This window comes from Cornus florida, unplaced genomic scaffold (genome assembly GCF_030987335.1).
Source record: "Cornus florida cultivar Cherokee Brave unplaced genomic scaffold, ASM3098733v1 CherokeeBrave_3.0.0_Hap2_Chr04, whole genome shotgun sequence".
Classification (NCBI taxonomy): Eukaryota; Viridiplantae; Streptophyta; class Magnoliopsida; order Cornales; family Cornaceae; genus Cornus; species Cornus florida.
The window spans coordinates 90,616,689-90,632,911 of record NW_026775574.1 but is presented as its reverse complement, the minus strand read 5'-3'; the positions used below and the strand labels follow the sequence as shown (position 1 = coordinate 90,632,911).

At 37.5% G+C, this 16,223-nt stretch overlaps 2 protein-coding genes and 1 pseudogene across 2 annotated transcripts; all 3 read left to right on the top strand.

Moving 5' to 3' along the window:
* The first annotated feature begins 134 nt into the window (after positions 1–134).
* On the top strand, positions 135–1,375 carry LOC132305335 (stemmadenine O-acetyltransferase-like). Its single transcript, XM_059802992.1, has 3 exons — positions 135–632; positions 698–976; positions 1,220–1,375. The coding sequence occupies exons 1-3, from the start codon at positions 135–137 to the stop codon at positions 1,373–1,375; spliced, it is 933 nt and encodes a 310-aa protein (XP_059658975.1).
* Positions 1,376–11,021: 9,646 nt separating this feature from the next.
* Positions 11,022–12,305, top strand: LOC132305334 (stemmadenine O-acetyltransferase-like). Its single transcript, XM_059802991.1, has one exon. The coding sequence runs from the start codon at positions 11,022–11,024 to the stop codon at positions 12,303–12,305; it is 1,284 nt and encodes a 427-aa protein (XP_059658974.1).
* Positions 12,306–14,918: 2,613 nt separating this feature from the next.
* LOC132305333 (stemmadenine O-acetyltransferase-like) lies at positions 14,919–16,223 on the top strand (annotated as a pseudogene).

Genomic DNA, 16,223 nt, shown 5'->3' with positions numbered 1-16,223 from the left:
AATAACATGCTTAGTTAATTGTACAATAGAAGACATGTAACGTTGCTTGTTGTGGGAGTTATACATTCATTAATCTGGACACATTAGATTGATGCTTTTGTGAAGTTCCAGCTTGAGAGGGAATGAAAATGAAAATGGGGAAGGTTGAGATCACATCCAGAGAGTCCATCAAACCATCCTCCCCAACTCCCCAAACCCTCCGAAACTTCAAGCTCTCCCTACTAGATGCACCCAACAGAGATAGCAAAATCAAAACTATTGACACAACCAATCTACTAAAGAAATCTCTTTCTGAAACCTTAACTCGCTTCTACCCAGTAGCGGGAAGGATCAAAGATAACCTATTGATTGGGTGTAGCGACGAGGGGGCTGACTTTTTAGAAGCCAAAGTCAATTGTCCACTCTCAGAAGTTCTCAAACAACCTGAAGCAGATGTGCTGAACCATTTCCTTCCTCAGGACTACCATTGCTGTAAATCACACATGGAAGTCCTACTAGCCACTCAAGTCAATATCTTTAGCTGTGGGGGAATGGCAATTGGTGTGTGCATGTCTCACAAAATTTTTGATGGAAGCACAATTGGTCAATTTATCAATGGTTGGGCTGCTATGTCTCGTGGGCTAGGTGAAACCGTGTCACCCATTTTCCTGGGAGCATCTCTCTTCCCGCCAAGAGATTTATCAGGGTTATCACATAGCCTCAACTTACAAAATCCAAATGCATCACCAAAAGATTTGTGTTTGATGCGTCAAACATAGCTTTGCTAAGGGAGAAAGTAGCCAAGCATTCATGTGTTGATCGTCCAACCCGTTTGGAGGTAACATCGGCGCTAATTTGGAAGTGCGCCATGGAAGTGCAGAGAGCAAAGTCAGGGTCTTTTAGGCCAAGTTTTGCATCACAAACTGTGAATTTACACCCAAGGATGGTTCCACCTATGCCAGAACAGTCTGCTGGAAATCTTTGGTGGGCAATTTCAGTAACACCAACAACTGAGAAAGAGATATAGCTGCATGATTTGGTTTGTCAAATCAGAAATGAGATAAGGAAATTTGATACCAACTATGTGATGAAGATGCAAGGTGAAGAAGGCTCCTTGCTGGTTTTTGAGTCATTTGAAAAGAGATGTAAAATGTCACAATATAAAGACATGTATGCGATTAGTAGTTTACACCATTTCACGCTATATGAAGCTGATTTTGGGTGGGGAAAGCCTGTTTAGATAAGCTGTGCTGGTCTGGATATTAAAAATTTATTTATTTTGATGGATACACCACAGAGAGATGGAATTGAAGCTTGGGTGACATTGGATGAGCAAGACATGTCCATTTTTGAGTGTGACCATGAACTCCTCACATATGTTTCTTCTCAATCATGAGTGTTAGGTTTTCTGTTGAACTCTAATCTCTTCAAGTGTTGCTTAAATTTTAAAACATGGGTTTTGACTAGTGCCTTAGCTATATGAAGAAATGATTGAGCATATATGAAGTTCTAATCCTTGTTACTAGCAAAATTCAACCGGTATATATATATATATATTGGTAGGCAAGACACTGACACAACACACCACACTCATTATGAATCACAAAAAAGGACTTCAATACTCAACCTCCCTTTGAGAGGAGGAGGATATATTCTATATGATTGCTGCTCTTTATAAAGATAACCCCTTTTTGGCATCAAATAGTGATGTTTTTGGACTGAGCACCTCACATCAGCTTGGAGAAGCTATAATCAGTTGGTGCCACCATCACATTCACTGCAGCTAAACAGCAATGTCATGATACAATGTGTGAAAGACATAATGTCCTGAATTGCATAAAATCCTTTTGATAAATTTACGTAAATATTTGATTCCATTTGTTACAACTTCGACTTTAAACAGTGAAGTCCCCTGATTTTTCTTCTCTATTAACTCATGTATGGAGCACTTTCTGAAACCAAAAAGGGTTATCTTTATAACAATAGATTCATAGGTCATATCCCTTTGTATGGAAAATTATATTGGTGAGTCAAGTTGATTAAGTCATTTATTTTACTACTCCCAATATAAGTTTTATACTGAATATCTATAAAGTTGTTGGAGATTCCTACAGCAGAGTGTTTCCTTTCTTGACAAACAAAACTTGTGACCTGAACCAAAATGTCCCAGTTATATTATTAATAACATGCTTAGCTAGCCGTACAATTGAAGGCATTTAAAGTTGCTTATAGTGGGAGTTACACAGTTATCTGAAAACATTAGATTGATGGTTTTGTGAAATTTCGTCTTGAAAGCATAATGAAAATGGTTAAGGTTGAGATAATATCCACAGAGACCATCAAACCATCCTCCCCAACTCCCCAAACCCTCCGAAACTTCAAGCTCTCCCTTCTAGACCAGCTCTCTCCTTCACTATATGTCCCCCTTATTTTCTTCTATGCACCCAACAGAGATAGTGAAGTTAAAATTATGGATAGAATTGATCTACTTAAAAAATCTCTCTTTGAAACCTTAACACGATTCTACCCAGTAGCCGGAAGAATCAAAGACGACCTATTGATTGAGTGCAACGATGAGGGGGTTGACTTTTTAGTAGCCAAAGTCAATTGTCCACTCTCAGAAGTTCTCAATCTACCTGAAGTAGATTTTCTGAACCACTCCGTAACTCAGGACTACCACTGCAGTACATCACCCCTGAAAGTCCAACTAGCCACTAAAGTCAATATCTTTAGCTGTGGTGGAATGGCAACTGGTATGTGCATGTCTCACAAGATTTTTGATGGAAGCACAATTGGTTAATTCATCAATGGTTGGAGCGCTATGTCTCGTGGGCTAGGTGAAACTGTGTCACCCATTTTCTGGGGAACATCTCTCTTCCCTCCAAGAGATTTATTGGGGCTATCACTTAGCCTCAACATCCCAAAATGCAAGTGCATTACCAAAAGATTTGTGTTTGATGCATCAAACATAGCTTCGCTAAGGGAGAAAGTGGCGACACATTCATGTGTGGATCATCCAACCCGTGTTGAGGTAACGTCGGCGCTGATTTGGAAGTGTGCCATGGAAGTGCAGAGAGCAAAGTCAAGGTTTTTTAGGCTGTGTCGCAGCACAAACTGTGAATTTACACCTGAGGATGGTTCCGCCTATGCCAGAACAGTCTGCTGGAAATCTTTGGTGGACAATTGCTGTGGCACCAACAACAGAGAGGGAGAGAGCTGCATGATTTGGTTTGTGAAATCAGAAAGGAGAAAAGGAATTTTGGTGGCAACCATGTGATGAAAATGCAAGGCGAAGCAGGATCATTGCTGGTTTTTGAGTCATTTGAAAAGAGATGTAAAATGTCTCAATTTAAAGACTTTTATGCGTTTACTACTTTACATCATTTCCCGCTATATGAAGCTGATTTTGGGTGGGGAAAGCCTGTGTGGATAAGCGGTATAACTGATTGAGATATATGGGGAAAGCCTGTGTGGATAAGCGTTATAACTGATTGAGATATATATATATATATATATATATATATATATATATATATATATATATATATTTCTTTTTGGTAGGTTGACGCAGCGAGACATAACACACCACGCATTATGAATCACAAAAAAGGACTTGAATGCTCAACATCCCATTAGAAGGAGGAGGAGAAATTATTTATAATCTCTGCTCTTTTAATGAGAACAATTAGGTTGATAATATCATTAAGATATTCATAGATATGAAACTTTTTATCATTTTGCAATTCTTATAATCCTGCTACAGATTTTTCATTATGGTCTAAAGCCGACAGAAGAAGATTAGTTTTAGTGGGATTTACATTTATAGACCTACGGAAGGGTTAAGTCAGTTGTATTGTGGTCCTGTTTTTATTATATTAAGGACCAAAGAAATTAAAAGGAAAAAGGGGACAAAATGATAAATCTAAAAAATACAATTTAATAATTCGACCCCCTAGCTAGGAGCAAACTTGGAAAAGTACACTAGCTTAAATATTTACTGACATGGGAGATGCAGATACTATTGATCATCTCTGTTCTTCTTTTCCAAGCCCACATGCGATGGGCCTTTGTTGCATTGGGCCAGTCTGGCCTTTGCCTAGTTTGGGCTCCGCCTCTCTTGCTCGGGTTGGTTCGCACTTGGTCTAGGCCAGTCATGTGGCACGTGGCGCCTGTGGAGGGTTCAACTCTCCTCTCAGTTAAGTTCGTACACTGTCATGTCTGTGATCTCTGTAATTTTTTTTTATTTTTACATACAATGTGTTCTTATCTTGGCACGAAAGTCAATACATCCTTTTTATACTGTGTGTTAAAGACATTATGTCCTGAATTGCATATATACCTTTTGATATATTTACATGACTCCTTTCATTACAACCTCTACTTTATTAAACACTGAAGTTACACTCTGCTTTGCTTTGCTTCCCCATCTCCCAGGGCTTTTGCACGCTCTGTGCACGCTTCCTCATTTCTAGGGGACAGATGTTGTCCGCTTTGTACACTTTCCATGCTCAGAGTTTTTAAAATGTGTCTAAACAGTTAGAAGACATCCACACATATAAGTGCCAACAACTTTTCACTCTAGGTGACTTGGAATGTCACAAGCTTAAAACACATCAAGAAGTCTTTATTTTTTTGAAAATTAGAAAAAATATAACAGTAAATGCCCGTATTAAAATTTTCAAGTATATGCTCATTATACACCTTTTGTGATAGTCCCAATAAGCCTTGAGACCCATCCAGATGAATTTCAATGCCAAGAAGAAATGATGCAGCCAAATAGGAACCACATGATAAACACAAATAATATGGTTTGAAGCCATGATAGCATAATTAGAATCTTGGGAAACCAAACTGTAATTTTTACGATTACGCAATGAACAACCATGAACATGTGACTATTTTAATTTATATATTACAAGTCAATTTTTGCAGAAATTAAAATATAATCATATATATCAATTAGACTATAAGCCACATGATACACACATATAATTATTAATTATAGTGATTAGTCAAGTTGATTAAGTTAAAAATTTTCTACTCCCAATTTAAGTTTTATATTCATTATCTATAAAGTTGTTGGAGATTTATATAGCAGAGTGATTCCTTTCTTCAGGTCAACAGTAGGTATGCTCTAATATGATCAAAGACGACCTATTGATCGAGTGTAACGATGAGGGAGTTGAATTTTTAGAAGCCAAAGTCAATTGTCCACTCTCAGAAGTTCTTAAACAACCTGAGGTAGATTTGATGAACCATTTCCTTCCTCAGGACTACCATTGCAACAAATCACACATGAAAGTCCTATTTGCCACTCAAGTCAATATCTTTGGCTGCGGTGGAATGGCAATTGGTGTGTGCATCTCACAAGAGTTTTTGATTGAAGCACAATATATTGGTCAATTCATCAATGGTGGGAGCGCTATGTCTCGCGGGATAGGTGAAACCGTGTCACCCATTTTCCTGGGAGCATCTCTCTTCCCGCCAAGAGATTTATCGGGGTTATCAGTTAGCCCCAACATTGCAAAATGCAAATGCATTACCAAAATATTTTTGTTTGATGCATCAAGCATAGCTTTGCTAAGGGCGAAAGTGGCCATGCATTCATGTGTGGATCATCCAACTCGTGTTGAGGTAACATCAGCACTTATCTGGAAATGCACCATGGAACTGCAGAGAGCAAAGTTGGGGTTTTTGAGTCCATCTGTTGCAACAAGTGTGAATTTATGCCCCAGGATGGTTCCACTTATGCCAGAACAGTCTGCTGGAAATCTTTGGTGGGCAATTGCAGTGGCACCAAGGGCAGAGAATGAGATAGAGTTGCATGATTTGGTTTGTCAAATCAGAAACTAGAAAATGAAATTTGATGGCAACTATATGTGTTGAAGATGCAAGGTGAAGGAGTGTCATTAATGTTATCAGAGTCATTTGAAAAGAGATGTGAAATGTGGCAATTTAAAGATTTTTACTGGTTTACTAGTTTACACCATTTCCCACTATATGAAGCTGATTTTGGATGGGGAAAGCCTGTTTGGATGAGCAGTGCTGGTCATGGTTTTAAGAATATAATTCTTTTTGATGGATACACCACAGAGAGATGGAATTGAAGGTTTGGGTGACATTGGATGAGCAAGACATGCCCATTTTTTAGTGTGATCATGATCTGCTCACATATGTTTCCTCTCAATCATGAGTGGTAGTTTTTTCTGTTGAACTCTAATCTCTTTTTAAGTGCTATTTAAAATTTTGTAACTTGGGTTATGCCTTGTCTCTAGAAAAATATGCAGAAATAATTAAGCATATACGACGTTCCAATCCTTTTTCTAGTACAATTCTCTTTGAGCACTATAATTGTTATATATATGTAGCTTGCGTGACCTCCTTTTCCTGAACTGAATAATATGTAGCCAATCGTTTAAACAATGCCTGAACTGAATAGAGATCTCGTTGAACCATTTTGGTATTTTGGAACCTTTTATTGGATCTTTTGTGAAAAGCTTATATTTTTTGGTTCTGTCAGTTTGCTTGTGACTTATGGTATTTTCGTCTGTGGGCAATTCTTGGTTTGATTGGATATATAAAGTTTTCTGATCTTGACTGAAATTGGTTGTGCCCTTCTTGTGGATGAAATTTAAATGTAACAACTGCACATTGCAAATTTAGTAATAAAAAGCATTGAATAATCTAGAGCTTGATCTTTTTTATTTGTTACTAGAAGAAATGTTTTAAAGTAATTATTTCTAAACATGTTAGTAATAATAAGTGTTCTCAGATTACAATGGTTATTAGATCCCTAAACAAATTCGATTATTTGGCTGCCTTAGTTAAATCATGATCAATTATTATTGGTTATTCGCTTTGTTTAAGATAACATAGATGTTAGACTGTTTAGTTGTGTCATTTGGAAGTGAAATCAAAGAACAATGAAAAACCATTAATCTGCTTCTTTGCCATGCAGAAGAAATATTTTGCTGTAATTGAGAGGTGTGCAGGAAGGTGTTTGGCATGGGTATAGGTTTTTTTTTTTTTTTTTTTCCCTAGTTGGTACTCACATACACGTGTCTCTTCTGAGACTTGAAGTCCTGACCTCCCTTTGGGAAGTAAGAGGCTGATACCGCTAGGCCACTGGCCGTTGGTGAGTATAGCTAAGTTGGTGTGAGTTTTTGAAAAGGAATTAGCTTGAGTTCTTAGGTTGGACTCTACACTTATCACTTCTAACGTAAGCTTCGAATTTCCCAAGATTACAGACTAGCTTTATGGAGTTTGTTGGTCACCTGGTGCATATGAGAGAATTAGTTTCATTTCCACAATAAACTGCTAAGTCTAATCTTTTCCATCCCTTCCATACAAAGTGTCAAAAATGCAATCTGCTAAGTCTCTCTTTGTCTATTTATCTGTTAAAACTTTAAGCTTAGAGAAACCTTTTCCTTTCTTGTTATATTAGAGTTTATACACAAATGTGGGAGCCACATAAGCAATGACATGGACTACTAACAGCCTGTCACGTGGGCTATGATGTGAGCTAACATGGAGGTGACATGTGGCCCGATGACATGGCGGATCAGAAAGAGGCCATTAAGCTGGAATATTATGACATGATTAGTAACATGCTTAGCTAATTTAATGGAGGAATCAGTGGAAGAAAATCTTCAATAAAAACACATGTAAGTTGGAGTTATTGTAATGTCTGTGTCTAATATATATACATGTGTGTGCATATGTGTATATATTTGTGTGTGTGTGTAGTTTAAAATGAAAAGAAAAAGGAAAATAAAAAGGAAAGTGGGTGGGACCCACAAGCTATTTAGATTAGTGGCATTGGGCTGATTTCATTTCTGCATTCTCTCACGTTCGGCTCTCTCTCTCGCTCACTGGTTTTTTTTTCTTTTTCTTTTCCACATCAAATTCAAGGCTTGATTTCTCCATCATTTCTTGGTAGATTTGAGAGCCGTTTGAGGCAAAACAAAGCCCACGACGAGCTTTACGCGCTAGTGTAAGCAATTTCAGATTTGGTGCTTCCTAGGGAGTTCGAAATTAGAGACCCATTTCAAGGGTTTTGTACAATCTTAAGGTAGGGGGTCTTAATCCACAATTTTCGTGCTCCTATGTGAATTACATCTTCTAAATTGTTGCAGGACATGCTTATTTGTGCTAGTTGTAGTTTAGAAGTAGTTCGAACATGTGTATGTGGTTATGTGAGAGCTTGTATTAAATGTTTTATGTGAAAAACTTGCCTATGTGATGATTTATATATGTTCGTTAGGCTAGATGTATTGTTGTATAAGAGTATGTTGAAATTCCTTGAGAAATTCTCGTGAAATTATGCCTTGCTTACTTAAATTGAGTTAGTTGTGGAATAATGAGTATATTCATGGTACTGATGCACTTACATTGGGCATGAAATGGGAGAAATTGTTTTGGAACAAAAAGGGAAATTTTGGGAAAAGAGTTTTTACGAAATGGTTTAATGAAAACCCGGTCGCCGCGGGGGTACCAAAGGGCCGGAGTGTTAATATAGCCTAGAGGGGACTAGGAAGTCGCCCTAGCATGGTTGAGCTATCTAGGCCCCTCGATGACGCTGCGGGGTTACCAAAGGTCTAGGGACAGTAGCTAATCCTCCTCTCGTGCCGCTGCGGGGTCACCAAAGGGCGGATTGTATTAACAGTTTGAAAGTGATGGTTTGAAATGTGAAAATGGGGAGCGACATCGGCATGCATTTGCATTCCATGGCATTGTATTGTTTGCACTTGAGTTTGGTTGAAATGTTGTATTATCCCGACATTGTATGATCCCTATTCCTATTGATCTATTCTTTGTATGGATTCACAAGGACACAAGATGCGTGTCTTAAGTGCTACCTACTGAGCTTTATGCTCACCTTATTATTTAATAATTTTTTTCAGGAAACGGGAAAGAAGTGGCGGATGACTTTCCACCACAGGCCTAATTTGGATTAGAAGACTTCTTTTTGCTATTTTTGTATTAAGTCCCATATTTTTGTAAAATTTTAATTTGTTATATTTGGTATAGAGGTTTGTGGACTCTTGTTATTATAATTATACCAATGGGCTGTAACTGTTGTATGAGCTGTCTAAATGTTGTAAAATATGGACATTTGATATTAATCTTGTATTTTGGGACTGTAATTATGATATTCGGATGACATAGTATGTGGTTGTACCACTATGGAATGAACTAAGTTAAGGCATGGTGAATGGATGAAAGGGATGTTGGAATGTATTATATGTTTATTGTGCTGGGACAGGTTAAAAATGCATTTAAACAGGTTGTGGTAAGCCCATTTTTTAAGGGAGGTCATGCCAATTTTTTTTTTATAAATGGTATCAGTTTAGGGTCGTTACAGTTATACATGTGGATACATGTGGATGGACGCGTTAGATTGATGCTTTTGTGAAATTCCGTCTTGAGGGAAAATTGAAAATGGTGAAGGTTGAGATAAAATCCATATGACCATCAAACCATCTTCCCCAACTCTCCAAATCCTCCGGAACTTCAAGCCCTACGTTCTAGATCAACTCTATACTTCAGTATGTGTCCCCCTTATTTTCTTCTATGCACCCAACAGAGAGAGCAAAATCAAAACTATTGACATAATCAATCTACTAAAGAAATCTCTCTGAATACCATTTATTTTTGGTTGAGATGTTTTACCATGATATTCTTCATTCATTGTAAATTAGGGGATGAACCTTTTAAAAGTTAAGAACTCTAGTATGCTTCTTGCCACATGACACACTCGTTGGCAAAGAGAGAGGAGCTGTGTGCTAACTCAAAAAAGGGAACAAACACATCAATGAAATATAAGAATTTTTTTTATTTAATACATGTGAGAGACATACAAGCTATGTTCTGGTAAAAAGAAAAAGAATGATGCAACAACTGAATGTTAGTGTCTTGGAAAATTTAGTCCTATCTTGTTCATTTATATTTAATCCTGTTTCTACTTTTTTTGTTGATGATGGTGGTGTCGAGTACCATAAAGCACCCGCACAGTCCCACTGGGCAAAATCAGCTTCATATACTGGAAACCTACACCAACAACTAAACCTGAGAAACTGTCCTTCCCCTTTGTGCAATACCTAATCTAAGATTTTTCAAATGACCATTGACCACTTCATTCCCATATTCAACTTGTAATTGTCATACATAATCTGTTTGGCCATAATTTTCATGCAAGCAATTTGGCTGGCATATGCATGTTACTAGTGAATGAAGAGAATTGTGAGCAAGCCTACAGATGACCTATGAAGGAACACACACACCCTTTTCCTAAAAAATCTATATATATATATATATATATATACACACATATATATATATACATAAACATATTTATCAATAGGATTCGATTTGATCACCAATTTTAGTTGCACAGTAAGATACCAAGGAAAAAATTGTATGAGAATCTTGATTCCTTAAACACTTAGCTATTCTGGCATCCTCTAGGACCAATTTTAGTACACATGGCCTAGGATCAATGAGCCATAGGAATTTGAATGTGTTGCAGCCATTAAGATTCTCTATCCCTTGGCCACAAAAAAACAGAAGGAAAATGCTCACCAAAAACACACACACAAAGAACCAAAAAAAATAAAATAAAAATAAAAATAAAATAAAAAAATCATCAATGCTTAGACATTATCGAAAGCTTGACACAATAATTGTCCATACATGGGGACATGACCTATGAATTTTTTGTTAAAAGTCGGCTGAGCTATCGAAATCTAGAAGCAAAAATTGTCCATACAGGGGGCCAATAATTAGTTCGATTTGATATTATTTTAAGCTGTTGGAGATTCCTACAGCAGAGTGAATCCTTTCTTCAGGCGGCAATAGATACTCTACTATGACAGAACTTGTGATCTGAATCAAAATGTCCCAGTTATATTATTAATAACATGCTTAGCAAATTGCATAATAAAAGACATGTAACGTTGCTCGTTGTGGGAGATATATATTCGTTTATGTGAACACATTAGATTGATGCTTGTGTGAAATTCCATCTCGAGGGAAAAATGAAAATGATGAAAGTTGAGATCACATCCACAGAGACCATTAAACCATCCTCCCCAACTCCCCAAACCCTCCAAAACTTCAAGCTTTCCCTTCTAGATCAACTCTCTCCTTCACTATATGTCCCCCTTATTTTCTTCTATGCACCCAACAAAGATTGTGAAGTCAAAATTATGGACAGAATTAATGTACTTAAAAAATCCCTTTCAGAAACCTTAACTCGATTCTACCCAGTCGCCGGAAGGACCAAAGACAACCTATTGATCGAGTGTAACGATGAGGGAGTTGACTTTTTAGAAGCCAAAGTCAATTGTCCACTCTTTGAAGTTCTCAAACAACCTGAAGCAGATGTGCTGAACCATTTCCTTCCTCAGGACTACCATTTTAGTACAACACACATGAAAGTCCAACTAGCCACTCAAGTTAATATCTTTAGCTGTGGGGGAATGGCAATTGGTGTGTGCATGTCTCACAAGATTTTTGATGGAAACACAATTGGTCAATTCATCAATGGTTGGGGTGCAATGTCTTGTGGGCTAGGTGAAACTGTGTCACCCATTTTCCAAGGAGCATCTCTCTTCCCACCAAGAGATTTATCGGGGTTATCATGTAAGCTCAACATCCCATTTTGCAAGTGCATTACCAAAAGATTTGTGTTTGATGCATCAAACATAGCTTTGCTAAGGGCGAAAGTAACCAAGTATTCATGTGTGGATCATCCGACCCGTTTTGAGGTAACATCGGCTCTAATTTGGAAGTGTGCCATGGAAGTCCAGAGAGCACAGTCAAAGTCTTTTTGGCCATGTGTTGCAGCACAAATTGTGAATTTACGCCCAAGGATGGTTCCACCTATTCCAGAACAGTGTGCTGGAAATCTTTGGTGGGCAATTGTAGTGGCACCAACAACAGAGAGTGAGATAGAGCTGCATGATTTGGTTTGCCAAATCCGAAATGAGAAAAGGAAATTTGATGGGAACTATGTGATGAAGATGCAAGGTGAAGAAGGCTCTTTGTTGGTTTTTGAGTCATTTGAAAAGAGATGTGAACTGTCACAGTATAAAGACTTTTACAGGTTTACTAGTTTACACCATTTCCCGCTATATGAAGCTGATTTTGGGTGGGGAAAGCCTGTGTGGATAAGCAGTGCAGGTGGGAATTTTAAGAATTTCATTGTTTTGATGGATACGCCACAGAGAAAAGGAATTGAAGCTTGGGTGACATTGGATGAGAAAGACATGCCTTTTTTTGAGTGTGATCATGAACTGCTCACATATATTTCCTCTCAATCATGAGTGGTACATAGTTTTTTCTGTTGAACTCTTAATCTCTTGTAAGTGCTGCTCAAGTTTTGAAACTTGGGTTGTGCCTTAGTTCTAGAAATATATGATAATAATTGAGCATGTATGAAAGTTCCAATCCTTGTTACTATCTAAATTCTCTTTGACTACTATATTTCAGTTTTAGAATATATCATTGAATAGCTGATTCATTAGTCAGGATCTCATATGGATGCTTCAAACTGGTTTGCAATTGATAATACATACTGCGCCCCCCAAATTTTTTTTAAAAAAAAAAACCTTTTTTATGTATTTTTTTCTGAAATTTCACAAATCCCCACCCCCTCCGCCCCTCTCCCCAAGTATTTTTTTATTTTTATTTTTGTAAGCATTTATCTCATTTTATACTACTCCTTGATTAGAATATTGTTTTGGTTGAGAAATGTAACTTAACATAACAACTTTAGTAGAGAACTTGGTATATTAGCAAACTAGAACTTGCAACTTTAGTCTTGTTGCTTGACATGAATAAGCAATAGGACACATTGATTTACCACTTCTGAAAATTCTTCTGAAATACTTGTTGTGGGGTATTATTATTGGTGCAAAATACTTCTTATATAGTTGCTGTGAGATAGTATTATTGATGCCATGATTGGTGCTTTAATTGAAGTTACAGTAAGTGGGATTTTTGCGTGTCAATTACATATGGTGCCTTAGATTAATATGCTGATGGATTGTGATCAATTATACATGCAATAAAAGGAATTAGTACATTGAGATTGAAAAAATAGTGATTTCGCTATGATTTTTTTTTTTCTTCTCCTGTCTGCCTTTTGATGTGAAAAATCTATATTTTTCATGTTAGTTGATGTTTTTTTCCCATCAAATACACTGCACCCCTGAAATGAAATCCTGGCTACGCTTCTGCATACTTGGCACGTGCTGCGTCTCATATTCAGAGGCAAATGAAAGCTAAAGTACTCAACAACTCTTGTTCTCCCCTTTAAGAATTATTCAAGCCATCTGCAATTCTATTAGAGTTCGCCTCGTGTCTGATAGATGCAGCAAAATTCCACTTGCATTGGAAACTGCTAAATGTTTGGACCTTCCAAACTCTTTGTTCTTTTTTTTTTTTTTTCCCCTGTAACAACATTTTCCACTCCTTTGACTGTTAATCATTGGCTTCTTTCATGGTTCTTCTTTGCCCTGTGTGATTTGATCATCTCCTCTGATTAAGGTTGGTTTATCTTTAATCTGCTCTGGTGATTTCATAATCTAGTTGTGAGCTTGGCCTTTGGTTTGGCTTGTTCAGGTTGACACCACTTTGTTGGTTTTTTTTTTTTCCTTTCTTGCTCCTTTGGGCTTCTAGCCATAATTGTTTTTGTGCCACAAGGTATACCCTTTGTAAAATTGTATAGTTTTTCCTTTTTTATATTTATACTTAAATTAGCAAAAATAAATAAACAAAGAAAATTGTGTCCTTACCCATTACTCCAATCAAATCTTCCTCAAAAGGAATACAAAAAGGATGGCTGATTATCATGTTTGTGTTATGTACACATGGATTGTGTTATTTCTGAAGCACATTCTGAAATCAGCCCACATATAATAACTTGTTCTGGTTATCATAATGACACCAAAGTCATAAAACTCATGTTTATCTCAAGTTAAGCTCTTCTCAGTCTCCCTCTGATAATCTGGAGTGTCCTCTCCAATTTGGCCTGTGATCGTGAACTGCTTACGTATGTTTCATCTCAATCATGAGTGGTAGTTCTTCTCTATTTTGATCAGTAAGACACAGACTTGAGTGCTCAATCTCCCATTTGAAGGAGGAGGAGTTATTGTCTATGATTGCCGCTCTTTAATGAGGACAATCAGATAGATAAATATCATTAAGATATTCATAGATATGAAACTTTTTATCATTTTGCAATTCTTAGAATCCTGCTAGAGATTTTTCATTATGCTGTAAAGTCAATAGAAGTAAGATTAATTTCCAATACTAGTTCATTTTTTTCAAGTCAAATCTGGAAAAGACAAATGCCAAATCATACAGAAACTCATCTTTATCTTCAATATAAGCTCCTCCCAATCAAGTTCTCCCTCTAATAATCGCGTGTGTCCTCTCCAATTTGGCCTGTGTATAAAAGAGGAAGATGGAAACCAACCTCTAGGAACCAAATTAGTGACACTTCCTTTTAAAACATTATCCACAAACCATTGAGGGTGGGTGATGTTACTTTCTTTTATACTAGAAAATGCGTGTAATGTCTATTGTGTTTATATGTATGGGTGAAAGTAGTGAACTATTATAATCACAAGTTAGTTATGTGGAATATTACTGAAGGGTCATGTGCTGAGGCCTTTATTGGCATCATAGTGAAGTTGAGCTAAACAGCAATGTCATGACTGTAAAGTTTGTACAGTGCCATGTGTTTGCTCTAATACAATAAACAAAACTTGTGATCTGAACCAAAAAATGTCCCACTTATATTATTAAGTAACATGCTTAGCTAAACCTGCAATAAAAGACATTTAAAGTTGCTTATAGTGGGAGCTATATGTGTATTTATCTGACACATTATATAGATTGATGCTTTTGTGAAGTTCCGTCTTGAGAGCAAAATGAAAATGGTGAAGGTTGAGATCATATCCAGGGAGTCCATCAAACCATCGTCCCCAACTCCCCAAACCCTCAGAAACTTGAAGCTTTCCCTTCTAGATCAGCTCTCTCCTTCACTATATGTCTCCCTTATTTTCTTCTATGCACCCAACAGAATTAACTCGATTCTACCCAGTAGTCGGAAGGACAGAATTAATCTACTTAAAAAATCCCTCTCTGAAACCTTAACTTGATTCTACCCAGTAGCTGGAAGGATCAAAGACGAGCTATTGATCGAGTGTAACGATGAGGGGGTTGACTTTTTAGAAGCCAAAGTCAGCTGTCTACTCTCAGAAGTAGTCAAACAACCTGAAGTAGATGTGCTGAACCATTTTCTTCCTCAGGACTACCATTGCAGTACATCACACATGAAAGTTCAATTTGCCACTCAAGTCAATATCTTTAGCTGTGGGTGAATGGCAATTGGTGTGTGCATGTCTCACAAAATTTTTGATGGAAGCACAATTGGTCAGTTCATTAATAGTTGGGGTGCTATGTCTTGCAGGCTAGGTGAAACAGTGTCACCCATTTCCCTGGAGCATCTCACTTCCTGCCAAGAGATTTATCGGGGTCATTACAGAGCCCCAACATCCCAAAATCCAAGCGCATTACCAAAAGATTTGTGTTTGATGCATCAAGCATAGCTTTGCTAAGGGCTAAAGTAGCGACGCATTCATGTGTGGATCATCCCACCCGCATTGAGGTAACATTGGAGCTAATTTGAAAGTGCGCCATGAAAGTGCAGAGAGCTAAGTTGGGGTTTTTTGAGTCCATCTGTTGCAGCACAAGCTGTGAATTTACGCCCGAGGATGGTTCCACCCTTGCCAGAACAGTCTGCTGGGAATTTTGTGTTTGTTGCAAATGCAGTGGCATCAGCAGCAGAGAGTGAGATAGAGCTGCATGATTTGGTTGGGCAGATCAGAAATGAGGTAAGGAAATTTGATGGGAACAATGTGATGAAGATGCATGGTGTGGAAGGCTCATTACTGTTTTATGAGTCCTAGAAACAAATAGGTGAACCGTACTCAAAATATGAAGACATTTACAGGTTTACTACTTTACACCATTTCCCATTATATGAAGCTGATTTTGGGTGGGGAAAGCCTGTTTGGATAAGCAGTGCTGGTATGGACTTCAAGAATATGGTTTTTTTGATGGATACACCACAGAAAGATGGAATTGAAGCTTGGGTGACACTGGATGAGCAAGACAAGCCCATTTTCGAGCGTTATGAAGAACTTCTCACATATGTTTCTGCTCAACCATGA